Genomic DNA, 22,420 nt, shown 5'->3' with positions numbered 1-22,420 from the left:
AAATCTTTTGGCCAGCATATAATTAAAAATCAAGGAAATTCAGTCTACTTGCAGAAATCTAACAGTGGATATTGTGATCTTACGTAATATATGTGCAATACCTAGACACACTAGTAAGGAGTGAATGACAGAGTGACAGCGTTAACTCTGAATTTCCTTGGTTTTTTTCAGTCCGTAACAGACTTTCAGTGGTTACAGTAACAGTTTAAAATTAAAACTTTTCTGATAGGTTTTCTTCACTGGGAGCGACACTTCCACTAATTTTACATTGCTTGCATTTATTTATATGAATTTTATGTGACAGAGACTTTGCCTGCGGCAACCATGCTACTTTATGCAAAATACATATGCGAAGTAGTGCTTACTACCAAAATGGCTTCTGAGCCACATCATTCCCCCAGATGCCTCCAATGTCAAAGTGGGGAAAACGGATTAAAAAATGTCCCAAGTAAGTTTAAATCACAAAATTAGCATGTCTGTCATGTGGAATCTTATGGTGTAGTAAACCAGAAGGTTCTAGGTTTCTCCTACCAGTTTCCCACCTGTTGTGAATGTTAAACATCAATTACATTACATTTGGCAACTAGAGAGCTTGATTTCTGAATTTCCCTAGGCCTTTTATTTTCCAAAGAGAAAGTACTATGTGAGTACATATTGAAGATAAATACTTAGGGCTTGTCTACACTACAGGTTAGGTCAGTATACTTTATGTTGCTCACGGGTGTGAATAAACCATCCCCCGAGCAATGTAAGTGACACTAACCTAAGCACCAGTGTAGACAGTGCTATGTCGGTGGGAGAGCTTCTCCCGCCAACATAGCTACTGCTTCTTGAGGAGGTGGTTTTATTATGCCAACAGGAGAACTCACTCCCGTCAGCAGACAGCATCTTCACCAGATGCACTACAGCAGTGCAACTACATCAGTGCTGCTGTAGCACTTCTAGTGTAGACTAGCCCTCAAGGTATTTCTATGCAGCCTACAGCAGCAAGCCTCCCAGCCCAGGTCAACAAACTTGGGCTCGCAATCTCGTGCTACCATGCTAAAAATACAAATGTAGACAATGAAGCTTGGGATACAGCTTGGATTCTGAAACTTAGAGAGGGATGTGGACTTCAGAGCCCAAGCTGCAACTTTAAAGCACTGTCTAATGCAGCTATTTTTAGCACAGTACCACAAGCCCAACTTTGTTGATTTGGGCTGGTAGGCTCGATTCTGCATGAGCTATAGACATCACAAAGAACGTTTGGTTCAATGTTCTGTATCTCTATGCGATCAGACATACACACTAACAACTGAAATAAATACTACACAATGCCTTCTTATTTCAGTGTATGGTTATTGAGATACTTCTATATTTATATTAGTAAGGGTAATTACTTACTACAAAGTTCATTGTGCTACTTTAATCACTTCAGTTGTCAACCAGTTTCTTCCCTCCCTACCCCCATTTAGAAATATTTCCACAGTGTTACTATAGGTATTTATTTGGGATTTTTCTTTTTTTTAGGTGAACCGTTTAAGCAAAGAACAGAAATATAAACCTGCAAGTAACCTATGTAATAGTATTTGTGCTGCCAAAAATCTACATTATAATTCAAGAGCAAAACAAAATAGAAGTAACATGAAAGAGCATAACTCACAATGTTATCTTTAGTTTAAGGTATTTTGTGAGATTCTTTGGAAGTTTCTCTCAAAACAGTTTTTGGAAGGTTAATGAAATCTGTATCATGTTGATAGCTGTTTCAGTACAGTTAGTAAACAGACAAGTATTGCTTCACTTACTGTACTAGCTGATTTACAATTAACTACTGCACTTTTTTATAAATAAGAAAACGATCATTTTGTGTAACAGCACCATTACTCGCAGGACCTTTACACACCTCCGTCTCTCCCTGACCTCTGACGTTGAGGACACAGTGCCAGAAGTAGTTGTAGTCATGGTTGTGGTAGTAGCTGTAGCATTTACAACAGATGGTGCAACAGGAACGGTCACTGCTGTAGGAACATTGTCCTTTTCTTTCTCAGTACTATCCTCAGCCCACAAACGATTTGAGGTACTATCGCATCACAAGCAGCAACACAAAAAAGAGAAAAGGAAACGCTAAACAATGAAAGCACTTTACTAAACAGCTGATAACATGTAAGTTGAGGGATGGATTTTTTTAAAAGAACAAAATGGAGAAATGTCTCTGCTATGAAATATGAAGCTCACCTGGAGCCATTAAATTAGATAAATTCGAAGTTAAACAGTTCACACTGCTTGAACTTTATTATTCTTTACCCTTCTAGCACTCAATTTATTCTTTTACAGACATGCATAGCTGCCACTTAATAGCGAAAGCCATCCACAATTATTTTTTAGCCAAATTGTATATGCTTAAACAAATTTAACAGGAAAATGAAAAAATCCAGAGCCCCATGACCTACTAAACAAAAAAAGCATGCACATACGTAAGCACACAGTCGACCTGACACACAGTGTGTTGATGCCCTTACCTGCTTTGTACACCTGCTGAAGTAGAACCCGTTGTAATCTTTGTAGTAGTGTTTGTGCTGGAAAGCAGGCTTTTCTGAAGACCAGCTGAAGAGGTAACTGTTGGTGCTGACGTAGTACTTGGAACATGAGAACTAATCAAGTCATCTTGTCTTCTACCAAAGGAGCCACTGAGGGTGAGAGGCATTTACATAGGATGTGTTTGTATAATTTATATTTGCATATAAAGACATCATAAAGCTACGAAGTGACTAATTAAAACACAAGACCTCATCTCAGACACATTTTTGGGGCAAACGGAACATTTTCAAATTGGAATTGCATTCCTATTTCCCTTGACTCAGCCCCTCTTTCAGCCTCCGATGCTGTAACCTGAGAGTCATCCTTAATCCTGGACTTTTCTTCTGCTACTCAGGCAGATTTGGAGACAGAATATCACCACCCCATAGGCTCACATATATGTAATTGTGTTTCAACTGCCTCTGCCGAAGTCCTCACCATTATCTTCATTGCCTCATTCTTCGACTATTGCATCACTCATCTCAATGGATTCTCCAATATCCATACACACAGATGCCAGCAATATTCTCAGTTATTCATATCTGCTGCCTCTCTTTTCAAGCTCTCTGTGGATTTGCTCCATCATAGCTCAGAAATATTATGCCACTCTATTTCTAACTCTCTTTCTAACACTCCACCTTTCATCTCGATATTTCAAGGTGTAGAGAGGAAAAGGAGGTCGGGGGAAAGAAAAGAACACAAAGGTTCCCACACAACTGTCCCTGAACTTCTCATTCTGCATAGCAGAGTTGAAAGCACTGTGATCAGATATGCTTTTTCTTTGCCTGAACTTAGTAGCTCCATAGCCTCTTGGGCTCTATAGACTGTCACACTACTGCAAAACAGTAGTATGAGTACTGTCAGTTTGCCATCACTACTCGATTTTTTATTCTTCTATGGCTGTTAAATTTGCATACAAAGAAACCTATGATAAAAGAACATAAAAGTTGTACATTAAGAATGCAGGAATTACCAACTTAAAGTTGCATGCAGAATCTGAACTCTACCCCTTGTGCAGATGGAATATAATACAGTCTTCAGCTGCATGATCTCATGCTATTTCTCAAGCAATAGCAATATAGGTGTCACATTCTGATTTGTTTACTGGCCCCTCTGGGCTGCCTGAATTACACAAAAGGGGCCAGAAAGCAGCTGGAGCTGCCCATCTTAGAATGCTGCTAGTGTGGGGAGCTCTCAAATGGTACCAAGCTGGCACACTAAGCCCCCACTCAGTCCTGGTGTGTAACCATAACCAGCTCCTTCAGAGAGCCCACTGCAGTTCTGAAACCTGTCACTGCAGCTCTGTACTGCAGAGAATCTAAGCCACAATACAGAAGCTTTTTCAACAACTTAAAATATACATGTGCAGCATCATGCTGTATTCTATGTTTGCCAGAGAACCAGTCTATTATTTCTATCCTCTCCCTTCAGCCTTTCTTCCACTGGAACATTCGCTCCATCTTTTTTTTTTTTTTAAGCCAGCTACAGTATCAAAATATGCACACAATGAATTTAAGCAAGCACATAATATTATTGTAACCCTCATTCACCATCCCCACCCCCCAACTGTTTGCTACTCCAACTAGTTGTACTATGTTTAAAATTAAATTAACAGGAGTACTTGTGGCACCTTAGAGACTAACAAATTTGTTAGTCTCTAAGGTGCCACAAGTACTCCTGTTCTTTTTTGCGGATACAGACTAACACGGCTGCTACTCTGAAACCTAAAATTAAATTTTAAGTGTTCTTGGGTGAGAAACTTTGTCTTACTTATTCTCTAAAGAGTTTACTATACTTTAGGCACTGGATAGATTAATAAATACTATTACTAGTAATATAGAGTTAGCCACTTTTAAACATACTACAGATAACTGTAGTAGTGAACAAACTGAAAATTTGCTGGTGTAGCTGTAATAGGACACCTAAGTCTGAAGTTAAATAAGATTCACAGTTAGCTGTCTTACCACTAAATTGCACCAAAGGAAGGCTGAGCTGCTACATTAATAAAGTATGCCTAAAAGAGATGGCAACTAAACATTTAAGTATTCAATGATATACCAGACTGGGTAAAATTTTCTAGAGTGCCTAAATGACTTAGGAGGTCAAGTTTGGTTTTCAAACGTGAGTTAGGCTCTTTGGAGCCTAAGCCTCACTGAAAGTCAATGGTGCTTAAACGATTGTGGAAAACAGGACTTAGGATAACATTTTCAAAAGCATCTATGATAATAAAAACAGTGCAAGTAAAAAAAAGAATGAAAAGATATTAGAAAGTGATACATGAATAGGTCAGATACAGAAAAAAACTGATTGCATATGAGAAATAGCATTAAAACTATATAATAATGCATATACACAAAGGTTTCTCCTACAACCCTAACTTTGACATTTTCCAACCGCTAAGGTTATGCAGCCTTTGTCTTAAATTCCATTTAAAAAATGAATTTAAAGGTTTTTCTTCTTTTCTTTTAAAGAAAAACATGAAAGATATACTCTATAATATGGAACAATTTAGCTACACAATACTGGAACCACTGATTTGCATCCTAGTGACAAAGAAAAAGGCTCTGAAGGAGTACACCTCACCACCTTTTGCACTATTAGCATGTTTCAGCGTGCAGTTAGTTATCCATACATCCATGGGTAGCACAGCCTTTTTTAATTTATACACTTTACATGCTTATGGCCCAATCATACAAACATTTACCAACGTGAGAAACTTTACTCACATGAGTAGTCCCATCCGTGGAATTACTCAACTGAATAAAGTTATTCATGTGTATGTTTGCAGGACTTGGCCCTTTGCGAGAAAACTCTGCAATGTGTACTGTAAATGCATGGAGAGTTATTTTCAATGGAGTCAAATCTCATTCATATTGAGAACCTTCTTTAAAAAAAATCCAGAGTAGGCATACGTCTATATTCTCTGAAGACTGCGGCCATGCCTAATTTTAAAATAGTTCCATCCCTAGGAATATTGGCACAAGAACTTTGTCCAAAAAATAAAATAAAATAAAATTAAAAAAAAAAAAATCACAATTTTTCTATCCCACCATCCTCAAACTTACAAGAGGCTGAACCATTTTATTCAAATATTTAAAAAATAGTGACCTACTATTTGGATAATTAGTTACCAAATCTGGGAAATTTCAAACCTAATTCCAGGTACCTAGGAAAGACTGAAAAAACAGGATGGCAGAATGGAAATAGTGCAATTTTAAATATAGTGGTTACTGCTATTCCTACTTCACATGCACAACTCTAAGCTGGTTTGTAAAAGAATGTTTAGAAAAAATAATGGTTTGTGAAAGAAGTAATTGGTGTGTGTGTGTGTGTGTGTGTAAGTGTAAGTAAAAGAATAAATGAACGCCACAAGGATTTTAACTTCTCTTCCTTTAGGAGTCTCTCTTGGCATTACTTTGGAATTAATTTTTGTTTTATGATAAAAAAGAGTGACATCTTTATGGTGGCAATGTTTAATTGAAAACTGTCCTTGTAGGGTAAAAAATACATTAATCATTTAATAGTTTTTCTTAAACACAAGCTAACAATTTGTTCACTTATTTTGCTGAAAGCAATGCACATGGTCACAGCCCTTACCTTTTTTGATAACTTGTATTTAGTGATGTAGGTCCTTCATTCAAGCTGTTTTTCTTGACATCTTCCTCCCATTTTCTTCTTGTGTAAGAACCACTACTACGTATTGAGCTAGCAGATGAATCCCTGTAAAAAGATTGTATTTGTGTAAGGCTTGTATTAGTGATAGTTTTGTTTGTTTGTTTAAAGGGGATTGCAAAAGAGAGGAAAAATACAGGATTGGGACTTGAGAAAGTAAGCATACCTGTGCAGACAGCAATAAAATTACCTTTTAGTTAGCAAATTTCAAAGCTCCTATAGATAAATTACTATATCTAGTCATGTTAATACTGATAGACATATAAAAGAAAACACATGGATGAAAAGAGGCTATGGTAGAGAAGGGAAACCAGAAATATCAAATTAATAGGCATATTTTACATGTTGACATCATTGGTTTTATCTTCTTATGACAGGGTCAAGAGTGTCCCACAATGCTACTGGGACACCATAATGTAGTCAAGGGAAAACTATTTACCTGTAATTTTGCTTCTCCAAAACCAGTCTCCCAGGATTTCTCATTCTTTGGAGTATCTCCCCTAGTTCAAAAGCTTTGCCCTTTGAGTCACTGGTAATGTGGGCTAGCAGGCAATATGGCCTACGATGTCCACCATCCAGTGGACTGCCATGTGACATCACCTATCGCTACCTAAGTCCCTAGGAATTTCCAGCCAAATCTTGCAGTACATAGGAAGCACAAGCTCCCCCAAAACAAGTCAATTAGAAACCTGACCATGAAAATTAACAAATCAATTTGTTTTTGTGTTTAAAATCTTAAGAATTGAATAAAAGTCCAGGGAAAAGAAAAGAACTGACTGGTAAAAGGGCATCATGTACTAGCTAGCCTTCACTTCCTCAGAGTCGAAAGCTCTTGAATTAAAGGAATTCCGCCCTGTCTTCTACTGGAAGCCTGAGACCGAAGAGTGAAAATCCTGTGCAAGACGTTTCTTTAAATTCCCCCCCACCCTCCATTTTGATGGAAAGAAGGCAGTGATGCAAGTGTGGGCTATGATATCATGAACACAGTAAAAAGAATTGGCTGGAGGGTAAGGGGTTTGAAAACTATGATTTATCACTTTGTACAGTGTAATTTTGGCACTCTCCCCAAAAAGAAAAGATACCCAATCAGAGATCCTTCTAAACTGCTATATTCTCAAAACTGTTAAGACTTTTGCAGGGCAGATTACAAGGATCTCTGGTTAATCTACTGATCTGTAAGGGTACCTCTACACTACCCGCTGGATCGGCAGGTAGCGATCGATCTATCTGGGATCAATTTATCGCGTGTAGTGTAGACGTGATAAATCGATCCCCAATCGCTCTTCCATCGACTGCTGAACTCCAGCAGTGCGAGAGGCAGAAGCAATGTTGACGGGGAAGCCGCGGCCGTTGATCCAGCGCTATGAGGACGTGAAATAAGTAATTTTAATTCGATCTAAGATACGTCGACTTCAGCTACGCTATTCTCGTAGCTGAAGTTGCATATCTTAGATCGATCCCCACCCAGCGTAGGCCAGGCCTAAGAGACTAGATGAGCAACCAGTCTTCCCACTTCAATCCTCCACTCCAACAGGTCTACACCAGAACTTTTGCTTTTCTCACTTCATGTATGATTTTCTAGACAAGAGCAAAGCTCAGAGAGAGGGAGAAGTGAAAAGAGTCTAAGGCTTTAAACAGCTATTGTGTTAGATCTATTGGCTCCCATGGGTCTAACTGCAGGCAAGGAAATCCAACTTTTTTTTTTTTTAAATAAGGCCAGTAAGAGTTTTTCCAGCCAGTGTCTAGCTAGATAGAAATTCTACAACTCCTACAGGCACATATGAAATGGCTAACACAAGTACAGGACTCACAAAAATATATTGCTACAAGTCCCCCTTGGAAAATATATTTGCCTCTACAAAATAAAGAAAGCCTACGACACACCACAAATTTTATATTGGAAGAAAAATGTTAGTGGCAAACTAAAATGGTAACATTACATTAAATTCAAGCAAAAGAGAAAGAGGATGCACTTGTAACAGCAATGTAAATATGAAGAAAATGTTTATTATTGTATATGAAGGGCCTTAAGTAGCTACGACTACCATCTTAGTACATGAAAACATTTAACAACCTACTAAAATATTCTATAGGCATGACATCATTAAAGACAATGTCTAAATGATGAACTTCTAGATTTAATGTAATTTGGCACTTTAAGGTTTCTGAAACTTTCTCCACAAAACTAGACTTGCATTATATCTTAAAGATAACATAGTACTGTTTCAAACAGCACTATGTTAAAGTCCACTAAGAAAAAATCGGGTACTCACCTTTCTGTAACTGTTGTTCTTCGAGATGTGTTGCTCATATCTATTCCAGTTAGGTGTGTGCACGTGCCACGTGCACAGAAGTCGAAAACTTTTTCCCTAGCAGCTACCTGTTGGGCAGGCTGGGGAGCCCCCTGGAGTGGCACAGATATGGCGTTTTATACAAGACCCTGCCGGCCCGACCCCCCTTCAGTTCCTTCTTGCCGGCTACTCCGACAGAAGGGAAGGTGGGTGGGAATGGAATAGATATTAGCAACACATCTCAAAGAACAACAACAGTTACAGAAAGGTGAGTAACCATTTTTTCTTCTTCGAGTGATTGCTCTTATCAATTCCAGTTAGGTGACTCCCAAGCCTTACCTCGGAGGTGGGGTCGGAGTCAAGGAACTGCAGATTGGAGGATCGCTCTGCCAAAGGCCGCATCATCCCGAGAGTGCTGGACAATGGCATAGCGGGACGTGAAGGTGTGAGCCGAGGCCCACATGGCAGCCCTGCAGATTTCCTGGAGAAGAATGTGTGCCAGGAAGGCAGCTGATGATGCCTGAGCTCTCGTTGAGTGAGCCGTAACAGCAGGCGGAAGGACATTTGCCAGGTTATAGCAAGCACGAATGCACCCGGTGGATCCACTGAGATATTTGTTGAGAGGAAACCAGGGCGCCTTTCATCCGCTCCACAATGGCGACAAACAACTGGGTTGTTTTACGAAAGGGCTTTGTTTGGTCTATATAGAAGGCGAGTGCCCTTCTAACGTCAAGAGAATGGAGACGTTGTTCATGAAGGTCAGCATGCGGTTTTGGGTAGAAAACCGGTAGGAAGATATCCTGGCTCACATGGAAGCGGGACAGCACTTTTGGTAAGAAGGCCGGGGGAGGTCTTAGTTGAACGTTATCTTTATGAAAGGTGTTATAGAGCGGCTCACACATGAGAGCCCGTAGTTCGGACACCCGACGTGCGGAAGTGATGGCCACTAGGAAGGTGACCTTCCAGAAAAGATAGAGAAGTGAGCAGGAGGCCAGCAACTCAAAAGTAGGGTCCAGAAGGCAAGAGAGGACCAAGTTAAAGGTTCCATGCAGGCACGGGTGGCTTCGTTGGAGGATGGATTTTTCTCCAGGCCCTTGAGGAAACGCCGCACAACTGGGTGTGCAAACATGGAGTGCCCGGCCGCGCCTGGGTGAAATGCAGAGACGGCCGCGAGGTGGACCTTAAGGGATTCAAAGGCTAGGTGCTGGTCCTTTAGGAACATCAGGCTGCAATTCCGTGCATCTTGGACTACTTGAAATGGGAGCACCTGCCACTGAGCGCACCAGCTGGAAAACCTTTTCCACTTGGCTTCATAGGTAAGCCTGGTTGATGGCTTGCAACTTTCGAGAAGCACCCGCCTTACTGAGTCTGAACAGGCGCGTTCAGCCTGGTTTAGCCACCGATCCTCGAGGCCATGAAGTGGAGTGACTGAAGGTCCGGGTGCAGGAGACGACTGTGGTTCTGAGAGATGAGGTCGGTGCTGAGAGGGAGACTCAGGGGAGCCTGGATTGACAGGTCCAGCAGGATCGGGTACCAACACTGACATGGCCAGGCAGGGGCTACCAGAATGACATCTGCCTTGTCCCGGCAGACCTTGAGGAGTACCTCGTGTACCAATGGGAACAGAGGGAAGGCATAAAAGCAACTGATTCGACCATGTGATCTGGAAGGCGTCTGCTATCGAGCCCGGACTGTAGCCCCGGAAGGAACAGAAGGCTGGGCACTTCCTGTTGGACTGCGAAGCGAACAAGTCAACTCGGGGAAACCCCCAGGTGTGGAAAATGGAATGAATGATATCCAGACGTATCAACCACTCATGAGTAAGAAAACACCTGCTCAAGCTGTCCGCCAGAATGTTCTGGACACCTGGCAGGTACGTGTGGGCTAAGCAGAAGTTCCACAGAAGGAGGGCTTCTTAGCAGAGTGGCAATGACCAGGCTCTGCCTTGCTTGTTCAGGTAGGACAGGGGTCTCAAACTCAAATGACCACGAGGGCCACATGAGGACTAGTGCATTGGCCCAAAGGCTGCATCACTGACACCCCCACTCGCTGCCCCTGGCCCCGCCCCCACTCCATCCCTTCCATGAGACCCCACCCCTGCCCCGTTTATTCTCCACCTCCTCCCCTGAGCACACAGCTCCCCGCTCCTCCCCACTCCCTCCTGGAAAGTGCTAAAGCGTCACCAACAGCTGTTTGGAGGCTTGGCGGTGGGAAGCGCCTGGAAGTAGGCAGGAAAAAAAAGAAGAGTAATATAGTAGTATAGTATTAAAATATAGTATGCTATTAAAAGTCAATTTATTAACTTTTCTATTAACTTCTTTAGCTGTAATGTGAAAAGTCAGTGCTAATTTTGACAGTCATTTCATTTTTGGCCACTTAGCTGGCAGCGTTTTGCATCAACCAGAGCATCAATATTAGGTTTGATATCCTGAGACAAAAGCAATCTCAGTGTTGCTTTCAAAATGTTCATCAGTGAGCCTTGACCTTAACACAGATTTGTTAATCTTCATGGAAGAGAAAAACTGTTCACATATACATGTACTTCCAAACATTGCCATTATCCTTGCGGAAGCAGAGAATAACATGGGAAATCTTTCTTGTGGAAGAAACCTGTAGAATTCTGGAATTCTACACTGAAGCTCCACTAACTCCATCTGCATTTCCTCTGCAACATAATCAATTTCAACAGCAAACGATGTGGAAAAAAGTTGAAAATGCGGTTCAAGTGTCTTGAAATCTTTAAACCGCACATCAAACTGTTTGTGTAAGTTAGAAATGATCTCTACATATTCTTTCAAGGATTTGGGTTCAACTTTTCCTAAGGAATTCAGAGTCGAGAAATTAACCAAATTGCCAGCAGTCAGCTGTTTCCCCCACAAAGTAAGCTTGACTTTGAATAACTTAACACTGTCATACATCTGTGTTATCACCTGTTTTCTACCCTGAAGTTTCAAGTTCAGTGCATTCAGGTGATCAGTTACATCTGTTAGAAAAGCAAGGTAGATGATAAAAGTGGAATCAGCAAGCTGTGGAACCTCCTTGTTTTTTGTTTTCATGAAGGAATCAATCTCCTCTCTAAGTGCAAAAAAACCCTTCAAAACATTTCCACGACTCAGCCATCTAACCTGAGTGCGATACAGAAGTTCCCCATATTCGCTGTACATACTTGCTAGAAAAGAAGTGAACTGTCTGTGATTCAGCCCTCGTGCACGTATAAAATTAACAGTTTTAACCACTACATCTATAACTTCCTTCATCTGTAGACTTTTGCTATACAGGGCTTCTTGGTGCAAAATACAATGTATACTGGTGAAGCTAATTTCTGGTATATTGAGGCTGTTGAGTTTGGTCTTCAATAATCCAACACATCAACGTTTTCAGGGCACATTGATGGCACACCGTCCATAGCCAAAGATACGAGTTTGTTCCATGTCAGCGCAGCTTTTTCAATGCACTCTTCCAGTCCTTGAAATATGTCATGTCCCATTGTGGTACCCTTCAGCGGCATTAAGTCTAGCAATTCTTCAGTTACATTCAAATTGCAATCCACATCTCTAATGAACACTGCACACTGTGCGGTATCTGATACATCTGTACTCTCATCAAGAGCAACTGAAAATGCTTCAAAGTCTTTTGCCATTTGAATCAATTGTTTTGGCACATTATCAGCTAAATCCGTTATCCTGCAGGCAACTGTACTGGCCAACAAGCTTATGCCTTCAAAAACTTTCTTCCTATCAGGACATAAAATTTCACTGGCCTTCATAAGACATTCTTTTATGAATAAGCCTTCTGTAAAAGGTCACGATGATTTAGCTATCATTTTGCTTATCACAAAACTTGCTCTTACTGAATCTTCGCTAGAATTGTTAATCCCCAAAAAGAAATTCCTTTGCTTGGCAAATGCTGCTTTAAGTTGCTGAACTTTTTCCTCTCGGATTTTTCCAGTGAATGCATCATATTTTTCACGGTGCATCGTGTTGTAGTGCTGATGCATGTTATACTCCTTGGGAACAGCAATCGTTTGCTGAGAAATAAGGTGTTGAATTTTATCTTTTACCTCTGGAAAAAATATAAATTCTCCCATTTGTCTTGAAAAACTCTTTTCTTCCATGAGTGTTCTTTTTTTCGACGAAGTAATTTCCAAGCGGTTTTAATAAAATATATACACTCAGTAAAGCCCCGCCCCCCCCCCAACTGCACTGGGCTGCACCACCACTCCACTCCTGCTCTGCCTCTTCCAGGGGTAGCAGGTTTGTAGAAATTTTGGTGGTGCTCAGAACCTGCCTTCCCACAAACTCTGCCCCTCCCTACCTGCCTAAGGCTCGGGGATGGAGTTTGGGTGCTGGGTGCAGGCTCCGGGATGGAGTTTGGGGATAGGAGAGGTGCAGGGGTGAGGGTAGTGGGGCTGGGGATGAGGGGTTTGGCATTGGAGGGGCTCAGGACTAGGGCAGGGTAAGGGCAACCTGCCCTGGCCCTTGGGGCGGTGGGGGGGGGGGGAAGCACTAGAATCCTGCAGCAACAGGTGATGCTGGAAGCTGGCAGAGCTGAGCGGAGTCAGCATGAGCTGCAGGCTCCTACCTGAGCGGTGAGGGGGCAAGCAAGTGGGGGCCGGGGGAGAGACCCGGCCCCAAACATTGGGGAGCAGTATGCAGGGAGCTTAGCTGCCATATACAATAACTCGGGAGGGAAGGGCAGCAGAGGGGCATTTAGCAGTGACAGGAAATAACGGGGGGGGGGGGGGCGCGCGTGCCGGGAGCCTAGTGGGCTGCAATGAAGAGCTCTGCGGGCGTGTTTGAGACCGCTGAGGTAGAACATGGCTGTGGTGTTGTCCGTTAGGACTGCTACGCAGTGGCCCTGAAAATGGAGGAGAAAGGCTTGGCATGCAAGGTGAATCGCCCTGAGCTCTTTGACCTTGATGTGCAATGACAGCTCGCTCTCGTGCCATAAGCCCTGCGTTGTCAGGTTCCCGAGGTGGGCCCCCCCATCCCAGGGCAGATGCATCTGTGACCAGGATAAGGGTGGGTTGGGGAGATGGAACGGAACCCCGGCACCCACCATCCAAGGACCCAGCCACCATTGTAGGGAGTCGAGTGTGCACTTCGGGACCATGAGGACCATTTCTAGACTGTTGCGTCCAGGTTGGTAGGCTGAAGCCAACCACGTCTGTAGCGGCCTGAGTCTTAGTCTGGCGTGCTGCACCACGTAGATACAGGACGCCATGTGACCCAGCAACCTGAGGCACTGCCTTGCTGTGGTGGTGGGAAACTTGCAGAGGCTGGTAATTGTGCCTCCTATAGCCAGGCACCGTGCTTCCGGAAGGAAAGCCCTCGCTTGGTTTGCATCCAGGACTATGTTTGAGTAGGTGCGAGGATGGAATTGCTGATGTTTACCCATGATACCCAAGAGAGTGAATATGTCCGTGATTAGATCTACCTGAGACTGGACATGATGGTGAGACTGGCCCCGTATAAGCCAGTCGTCAAGGTACGGGAAGATGTGCACGTGATGTAGGCGAAGGAAGGCTGCCACAACCACCATTGGTAAAGATGCAAGGGGCTGTGCACAAGCCGAACGAGAGGGCTGTGAACTGATAGTGCATCCTGCTCATCACGAAGCGGAGGAAATGTCTGAGAGGTGGAGTAATTGAAATGTGAAAGTATGCATCTTTCATATTGAGGGCGGCATACCAGTCTCCCGGATCCAGTGAGGAAAGGATAGTGGCTAAGGAACTTCAGATTGACTATGTACTTGTTGAGCTCCCTGAGGTCCAGAATAGGTCTTAGGCCTCCCTTTGCCTTGGGGAAATAGCGGGAATAGAAACCCTTGCCCCTGAGGAACTTCGTCCACTGCCCCTAAGGCAAGGAGGGATTGAACCTCTTGGATGAGGAGTTGCTCGTGAGAAGGGTCCTTGAAGAGGGACGAGGAAGGAGGGTGGGAGGGCGGGATGGCATGGAGAATATCCCATCTGCACCGTGCGGAGGACCCAACGGTTCGAAGTGATACGGGACCAGGCGTGGTAGAAATGGGATAGGCGGTTCAGAAAGGGATAACTGTTCGGGGTAAGAGTTGGTATTCCGTCCTCTGGCGCACCTTCAAAATGGGCACTTAGGGCACAAGGCTTGTACTGTCCTTGACCTTGCCCAGAGGGGGGGGCGAGACAGTCTACGTTGAGAATATCTACTTCTTCGACGAGAAACGTCCTGCCTTGGTCTAGGAGGGAAGGGGTGTTGCTGGGTGGTCTGGGGTTTAAATGGCTTCTTTTGGTTAGTATGCATACTTGAGGATTTAATAGTATTCCTTGTGTCCTTTAATGTATGCAGGCGGGAATAAGTTTGTTCTGTAAACAAGCCCTGACCATCAAAGGGGAGGTCCTGGATAGCGTGATGAACCTCAGGCGGGAGGCCTGAAGACTGAAGCCAGGCTTTCCGCCGCATGGCAATACCTGATGCCAGAGTGCATGCAGCCGCATCATTGAGGGAACCTTGGAGGGAGGTCCGAGCAATCAATTTACCCTCCTCAGCAATGGCCCCCAGTTCTGTACGAGTCTCTGCTGGAAGAAGATCTTGAAATTTGAGGACCGCAGACCAAGAGTTAAAATTGTACCTACTGAAAATCACTAGCTGATTAGCGATCCGCAGCGAGAGACCCACAGTAGAATAATTTTTTCTCCCAAAAAGGTCCAGCCACTTAGCGTCCTTTGACTTGGGAGCAGGCCCTTGTTGGCCCTGCCTTTCCTTGGCATTCACTGCGTCCACCACAAGCGAGCAAGGGGCGGAGTGGGTAAAAAGGTATTCATAACCCCCTGGTGCAGACAGAGTACTTTTTTTCTACCCACTTAGCTGTGGGAGGGATGGAGGCCGGGGTTTGCCAGAGAGACTTAGCGTTGTTCTGAATGGTTTTATTCATGGGGAGGGCCACCGTGGAAGGTGCCTCTGGGCCTAGAATGTCCACCATAGGATCCTCCTCCTCCACAATCTCCTCAATTTGGAGGTTCATATTGAGGGCCACGCGCCTCAATAGTTCTTGAATGCGGTGGACCAGATGTGGATGTGCCAGCCACAGCCTCATAACCAGGGCCGGCTCCAGACACCAGCGCGCCAAGCGCGCGCTTGAGACGGCATTTTGCCGGTAGGGCGGCAGGCGGCTCCGGCGGACCTTCCGCAGTCATGCCTGCGGAGGGTCCGCTGGACCTCCCGCAGGCATGACTGCGGACGGTTCGCTGGTCCCGCGGCTCGGGTGGACCTCCTGCAGGCATGACTGCGGATGCTCCACCGGAGCCGCAGGCACATCTGCAAGAGGTCCCCTGGAGCTGCAGGACAGGCGACCGGCAGCGCGCCCCATGCGGTATGCCGCCCTGCTTGGGGCGGCCAGATTCCTAGAGCCGCCCCTGCTCATAACGGGAGGATGAAGATGACTCCACTGGAAGAGCCGGTGCAGAGAGAGTCTCCTGGTCGGGCATGGTGGTGGTTCTAGAGTGCCTGGGATAGCCCATACTATGGGTGCTGGTTCCGCAGGTGGTCTGAGTCCGGAGGGGGGCAGCTGAGGGTCGCCTCAGGGGGCCGGGCGCTCAAACCTGACGGTGGTCGGGCAACCGGGGGGAAGTGATATGCCCAGGGGATCCAAAATTGCCATTGGGACTGCCAGTTGAGTGCTGGGGGATTTTGGCCGAGACTCCCCAGGCCCGATTGGGGAATGTCTGAGAACCCTGAAGCTCTCTCCGACCTGCCAGAAGGGGACCAAGATCATGACCGCCAAGGAGGAGCAGTGCGCAAGTGAAGCAAAGGGGGCACCGAGTCCCTTGGGAAGTGCTGGTCATGCGGGGAATCGATGCCAGGAGGCTGATCGCGACTGCGAACGGTGACATGATGAAGAGCGGTGCCAGGCAGTAGAGCGCCGCCGTGACGGCGCCACAACCGGCACCGCAATGGAGAGTGGTGCCCCGCGGCCTGGTGTCGTGGTGACAGTCGACACAGGGATTGGAGTTCCACACTGCATCAGTCCAAACGGTGCTGCGAGGTCGCCGATTGTGACCTGGATCTCGAGCGGGACCATGATCCAGCAGTCGATAGCGACCTCATGCGAGAACAGCTCTGAGGATCAGGACTGTAAGACCAGTGCCGCGAGTCTAACTGGTGCCGTGAGTCAGACCGGTACCTGTGGCAGTGCCAGGACTCGGAATGGAGCGGGACTCCGAGTGGCGTGGAGATGCTGGTCTGAGGGCTGCCATTCCGAACATGGCCGGTTTACCCTTGGACGGTACTGGGACTCAGGTTGGGGCTGGTGGTGGGGCTGGAGGCACCGGAACTGTCATTTCGATGAGCCCTCTGGTGGCCTCGAAGGTATCCGGTGTGGAAGGTAATGTGATCTCTTCCACTTGCACTGTCCCTTGTGCACCGTCCCAGGGCTGGGATGAGCAGATCAGGGCCTGGTGGCCTTGTCCTGGTTAGAGGCCTGGTTAGAGTCTTGTCGGTCGGGACTGGAACAACTGCTTCGGCCCTAACAGGGGTCCTTCCAAGGCTTGCTTCTTCCCAGCAACTGGGAAATGGGAGCAGTGCCGAGGCGGGTGTTTTTGGGGCCCGGGAGATTGCCTGTCCCGAGATGAGCACAGGATCTTCCACAGTGCCGAAGACGGTACCGCAGGAGGGACACTCTGCACTCCGACAGGAATCGTGGGGGTCGCCCGTAGGCATGGGCTTGTTGCAAGAGTTGCAAGGCTTGAAGCCCTGGGATGGCATGCCCCAGAGCCCCGCAGGGCAGTAGTTGAGGGGACTGCCCTCAACTACTAAACTATGCTTAATACTACAGGAAACACTTAACACTAACTAATAACAATTAATCTACAATCAAGATAAGAGAAGCTGGGGATTAGTGGAGCACTTGATGAGACAAGAGACCACTGTTCCAACAACCATCACGAGCAGTAAGAAAAACTGAAGGGAGTGGGAGGTCGGGCCGCCAGGGTCTTATATAGAACGCCATATTGGCACCACTCCAGGGGGGTCCCCAGCCGGCCTGACGGGTAGCTGCTAGGGAAAAAGTTTCTAACATCCGTGCACGCGGCGCGCGCACACACACACCTAACTGGAATTGATATGAGCAATCACTCGAAGAAGAACCTTTCGTGCATACCAGCAGGTTCTACATGGACCAATTAATATACTACGTTAGTGCACTTTAGAAATCACAGCCGTTAGTATACCCAACCATGCAATACCCAACCATGCAGACAAAGCCCCCAGGTAACTTCACATAAAACCAGCAGAACTCTGTTCTTCGAGAACCTGATGCTATTCATCTTAAAGTGACTAGCAGAGTATCTACACCAGCAAAAACCAGTAATCATATTTCAGCAGCTGTCAGTAACACCGCAACTACAGCATGTTAAGATGCTAGTGTGGACATGGATCAGCCAGTTTTATGACATCATGATAACCTACTGCAAATTGATGGTTAAAAAGCACACCTAAGCCTTACCTACAATAGCAAATTACTCAATTCTTTTTACCAGTGCAGTGACAGTGTATTAGTTGCTAAAATACAGGTGTTAATTTTGCTTGAATAGACAAGACCTAGGGATTACAACCATTTAGTGCTTTCCCCACATATGCCCACTGTTCCTGTAAGAAGGAAATATATTGCAATTTATAAATATTCTGTTTTGAGACAACAAGACAGCAGTTGTCTTGTGACTGCAATATATTGCCTGGCTACAAGAATCAAAGTGACAGAAATAGTTTGGATTGAAGGGATACTGTAATATATATATGTGCACCATCCAAAATAGCTTTTACCATTAGTTTCAACTCAACTTTTCTTTTGGAGGGCCAGAGGCTAGTTTCCAAAAGATTCAGATATCAAATAATTGTGTGTATAGTTAAAAAGCAAGTTACAGCTTCAAGAGTCACCTGTTTTCTTTCTCGTCAACATCAGATGTACTGGCCAGTCGTCTTGGTATTGTAGGTGCAACATATGCAAGTCTAGTTCCTTTATTATCCTTCTCCTTTAAGACAGAAAATGTTTTAGAAGTCAAGAATAGCTTTGTATGATAGTCATAAGTTATATTAAAAGCTATTCAAATGTCCCTAGTTGCACTCCTGTCAAAGTTACAAAATTATCTACGCCAATTCCAACTCTATTTATATTCTACGTTAATTTGCACTATTAGCATCAGGCAGAAGTTAAGAACAACAAGCATCATACTGGGAACGGCAAACTGTTCAAAGGACCCAACTGTCTTAATTGTATGTCCTTTTGTTTTTCTATTAATGTGTCTCCAAAGGTTCAGTTTAAAACAACAGCCAATTGTAACTACCGTTTAAAGTGTTTTAGTGTTTTTCTAAAATCCGCAAACATATTTAATCACATGCACAAAGACATTAGAACCTGAAAAAAGGAATTACATTACTTTGTAACAAGCAAAAGCATGAAGTATTTTTGCTCAAATATCTATGTCAAATTAGTAACAGTTTTAATTAATGCTTAATTTAGAAAGATAAAAGATTAATCTTTGTCCACACAACATGTGAATGAAGGGGTATAAGGAGCCTTTTTGGTCCTCATCCCGAGCACTCTGCAGCAAGGGACAGAAACTATCACAATCTTTGCACTCCCTTCACTGCACAAGACTTTGCACGACTAGAGGTGCAAGTCTTTCCAAAGGTGGCAAGGCCCTGCACATACTCTCTTGCACCAGCTAATGAAGCTGCTCTTTGTGGAGAGAGAGGCCTGCTGCATTTTTCAAAAGGTGGAACAGCTGCATTTCTTCTAGGGCAGCTCTACTGCCTATCAAGAGCACGATGCCACAATTTAACAGCTGACATTTAGTAGAACTTCGTAAGAGCATTATGTACTCATATAGATAGCTACATTGTAGTGGAGTTTATATGACATTCACTGTGAATTATAACTAATATTTATACTAAGTTAACTGGCCAGAATTTAAAATGTTTTATATTCTGAAAATGGTTACCTTTTCTTTGTTGTCTAATGAAGAAGAGAGTCTGGGACTTGAAGCCGAACGCATAACACCTGTAGAGTCCTTTTCTTTCTGAGCTTCTTTGGAAGCTGTAATCTCTGCAAGTGCCCCATAGCTGCCTGTCTTTCGAAGACCTAACCTCCAAGAGGCAGGAGATTCATCTTTTCTCTCTTCCTCTTTGGGAGAAACCTTGGTTGTTGAAGTTGGAAACTGTAAACAAAGACATCATTAAGTTAAATGTCATTAACTTACACTAACTCTGCTATTTCATGCTTCTTAGGGATATTTCAAAGTACTTAGCTACTTCCAGTTATCATATTGGATTTTTTTTTGGTGGAGGAAGGGGCAACCAATACACATTCATTTCCTGGGTAGGTTAATGACATAAGAAACAAATAGATCAAAAAGGAAAACAACTTTTCTAAAAGTTAGCTTGAAAACCCTCTCCACTTCATAATACACACTGTGATAAAGAGATGCAAACAAAAATTTACACACAATTGAAAACCATGCAACTCTGGTATCAACACTTTGATTAAAAATGTTACTTTGCAACCTGAAACAAATCCTGTGCACACCAAAGCCTCACCATAGACTTTTCACCCTTATTGGGCACAAGAACAATGCCAGTTTTGCGCAAGCCCTGCCTCCATGATGCAGGATGTACTGACTCCGCCACAGGCATGATAGAAGGAATGAAATCATACTAAAGCCAATTAAGACAAGACACAAAGATGAAGAGTGAAAGAATGGAAATAGAGAAAAAGGAACTTTTTGTTTTAAATCCACACACTTGATTCCTTATTCATGTACACTACTCTTCTTTGAAGCACAAAATATCTAAAAGCAACAAGACATTTCTAATACTTTTGTAAAAGGTTCCTATTAAATACACTAGACCATGTTGTGAAATAATAAATGTTGATACAAAAGGCAACGAAGCTTTCATATACAACAAAGATAATTATAACATTCTGATATTCTACATTTTGAGAAAGTTTATCTGCTGTACTTTTTACACGGTAGACCCAAACATAAAAAACTTACCATATATAATGGTATTGAATAAGCTAAATGATCAATGTATTCCAGTTTTTAATCATTTGTTCAATATACACTGTCAACTTGAAGTTATATTTAAAATGTTCTCCCTTTTATGTTACAAAAATTCTTTAGACACCTGAAATCCAAGAATTCTGTGGAAGATGGAGGTCACACCGCTCAGATAGTTGTGTAATCACTTGGGACAATTTTAACAGAAACTAGAAGTCAGAGAAGCTGGAATGGTTACCAGACAAAGAAAGACTGGATATGTCCAAGGAGGCGGCGGCTTGGGATGATGGAAAGCTTGGAGCGGCCAGAGTGCAGAGGTGTTCGGATGGGGTATGAAGGCTGGACAAAGAGCAAATCAATCAAATTGCCACATTATAAACAACGCACACATATCACTGGATGGACTGAAAATCCATCTAACAGTTGCCTATCCAATCCACTGGTTGGTAAAATTCACATTAACTGTTTGTTCTTACAGCAGTTGAGAATAGCTATGAAAGTAGCAATTACTGTTGGTCACTGGGTAGTATCCTCTTCACCTACTGAAAAACCTATATTTCACTGTGCCTGATCCTTCCTCCTTAGTCAATACTGACCCATGTTTTGCTCTTTGCATCTCTCTACATTTCAAAGATTTAAAGTGCCATGTCTTTCCAGCCCTACTACAGGGCACACAAATGATGTACAGCTCTATTCATCAGCCAGAAGCACACACTTTGCAAAATATGTGTCGTCATCTCATTGAATCTAGTCTTCATCAACTAAAGGAATAAGATACCGAAGGCTGTTAATGATCATGGATCCCTGACTGCAGAACAAGAAAGAGGATTAAGCAAGAGTGACTTGGCATCTGAGTGTGACCTTTCACTGATACCTCTGGTCAGGACATACATATACACATCCAAAGATGCTCTCATCTCCATACAGTATAGTGGCCATTATCATTAGTGACCTACAGCTATTTTTAACTCTAGTGTATTTTTTATTTCCGTTCTCCCCTCCCATAACAGAAGAGTGTACTATACTGCACATATTGCTATGAATGAAGATGATACAAGCAGTTGATGGGATCTTCAGAAATAAAACTAGACTACCACATTTCACATAACCGCTCCACTTTAGAAGCAGAACCATTCCTCTCCAAACCTTGGACGTTTAACTCTACTACAATGCAATATATAGCACTTATCAGTTTGGTCATCCACCAGTTCAAATTTACTTTTATCCAAGCACTGATGGAATCTCAAAGGCTACGCTAAATTTATTTTACCTACCATAAGATAACATTACATGAGGAACTGTGGCAATTTATAGGATTCTCTTCTATTTGAGCAGGTTTGAGGCTAGAACATATATTGCAAGCTGAATTATTGCACAAAATGGGATCTATTGAGCCTAAAGCACAGCCCTCAGGGCCTCTAGGGAGCACAAACATCATGCTCCCTTCAAGAAGGGTCAGTGCCTGCCCATAAAGCCTAACCTCCTCTTCAAATGTTCTCTGGTGACTAGGTAGATAGATCATAGGGATCCTTGATATCCAATTTGTTTATTCATAGCCTCTAATTCTAACTTATTAAAAACCTTCTGGCTGTGCATATAAAACTTTATAGCCATGGCTTGCATGTTATACTATACTATATAATCACAGGTTTCCCACATTTTTTTTAGCCTAACGATCCCACCCTTACTTCTTTAGATTGTGTGATACATCACCTTGTTGCATTTTCTTTTTTAAATTAGAACTAATTTAAGTTCTTTGGGTAGGAACTGCCTTTCATGACGTGTTTGTACAGCCTAATACAAAGGTACCCCTTATTAGCTCCTCCTGGCCATACCGCAATACAAACATTATACTCATCCACTTTGAGGA

At 43.6% G+C, this 22,420-nt stretch overlaps 1 protein-coding gene across 6 annotated transcripts in view; it reads right to left on the bottom strand.

Annotated features, from left to right (window-relative positions):
• PPP1R12A (protein phosphatase 1 regulatory subunit 12A) overlaps positions 1-22,420 on the bottom strand; it is a 213,420-nt gene that overhangs the window by 50,335 nt on the left and 140,665 nt on the right. For 5 of the 6 annotated variants that reach the window (XM_039497659.1, XM_039497666.1, XM_039497687.1 and 2 more), the window contains 5 exons: positions 19,492-19,707; positions 18,428-18,522; positions 6,154-6,276; positions 2,499-2,666; positions 1,883-2,059 (listed from right to left, as the gene is read on the bottom strand). In XM_039497659.1, the coding sequence (XP_039353593.1) occupies positions 1,883-2,059; positions 2,499-2,666; positions 6,154-6,276; positions 18,428-18,522; positions 19,492-19,707 (779 nt within the window). The remainder of the gene's footprint in view (positions 1-1,882; positions 2,060-2,498; positions 2,667-6,153; positions 6,277-18,427; positions 18,523-19,491; positions 19,708-22,420) is intronic. The other variant, XM_039497673.1, reaches the window with a different exon arrangement.

This window comes from Mauremys reevesii, linkage group 1 (genome assembly GCF_016161935.1).
Source record: "Mauremys reevesii isolate NIE-2019 linkage group 1, ASM1616193v1, whole genome shotgun sequence".
In the NCBI taxonomy this organism is placed as follows: domain Eukaryota; kingdom Metazoa; phylum Chordata; order Testudines; family Geoemydidae; genus Mauremys; species Mauremys reevesii.
Note: the sequence above shows the minus strand (reverse complement) of the source record. Positions and strands in the feature narration are given on the sequence as shown.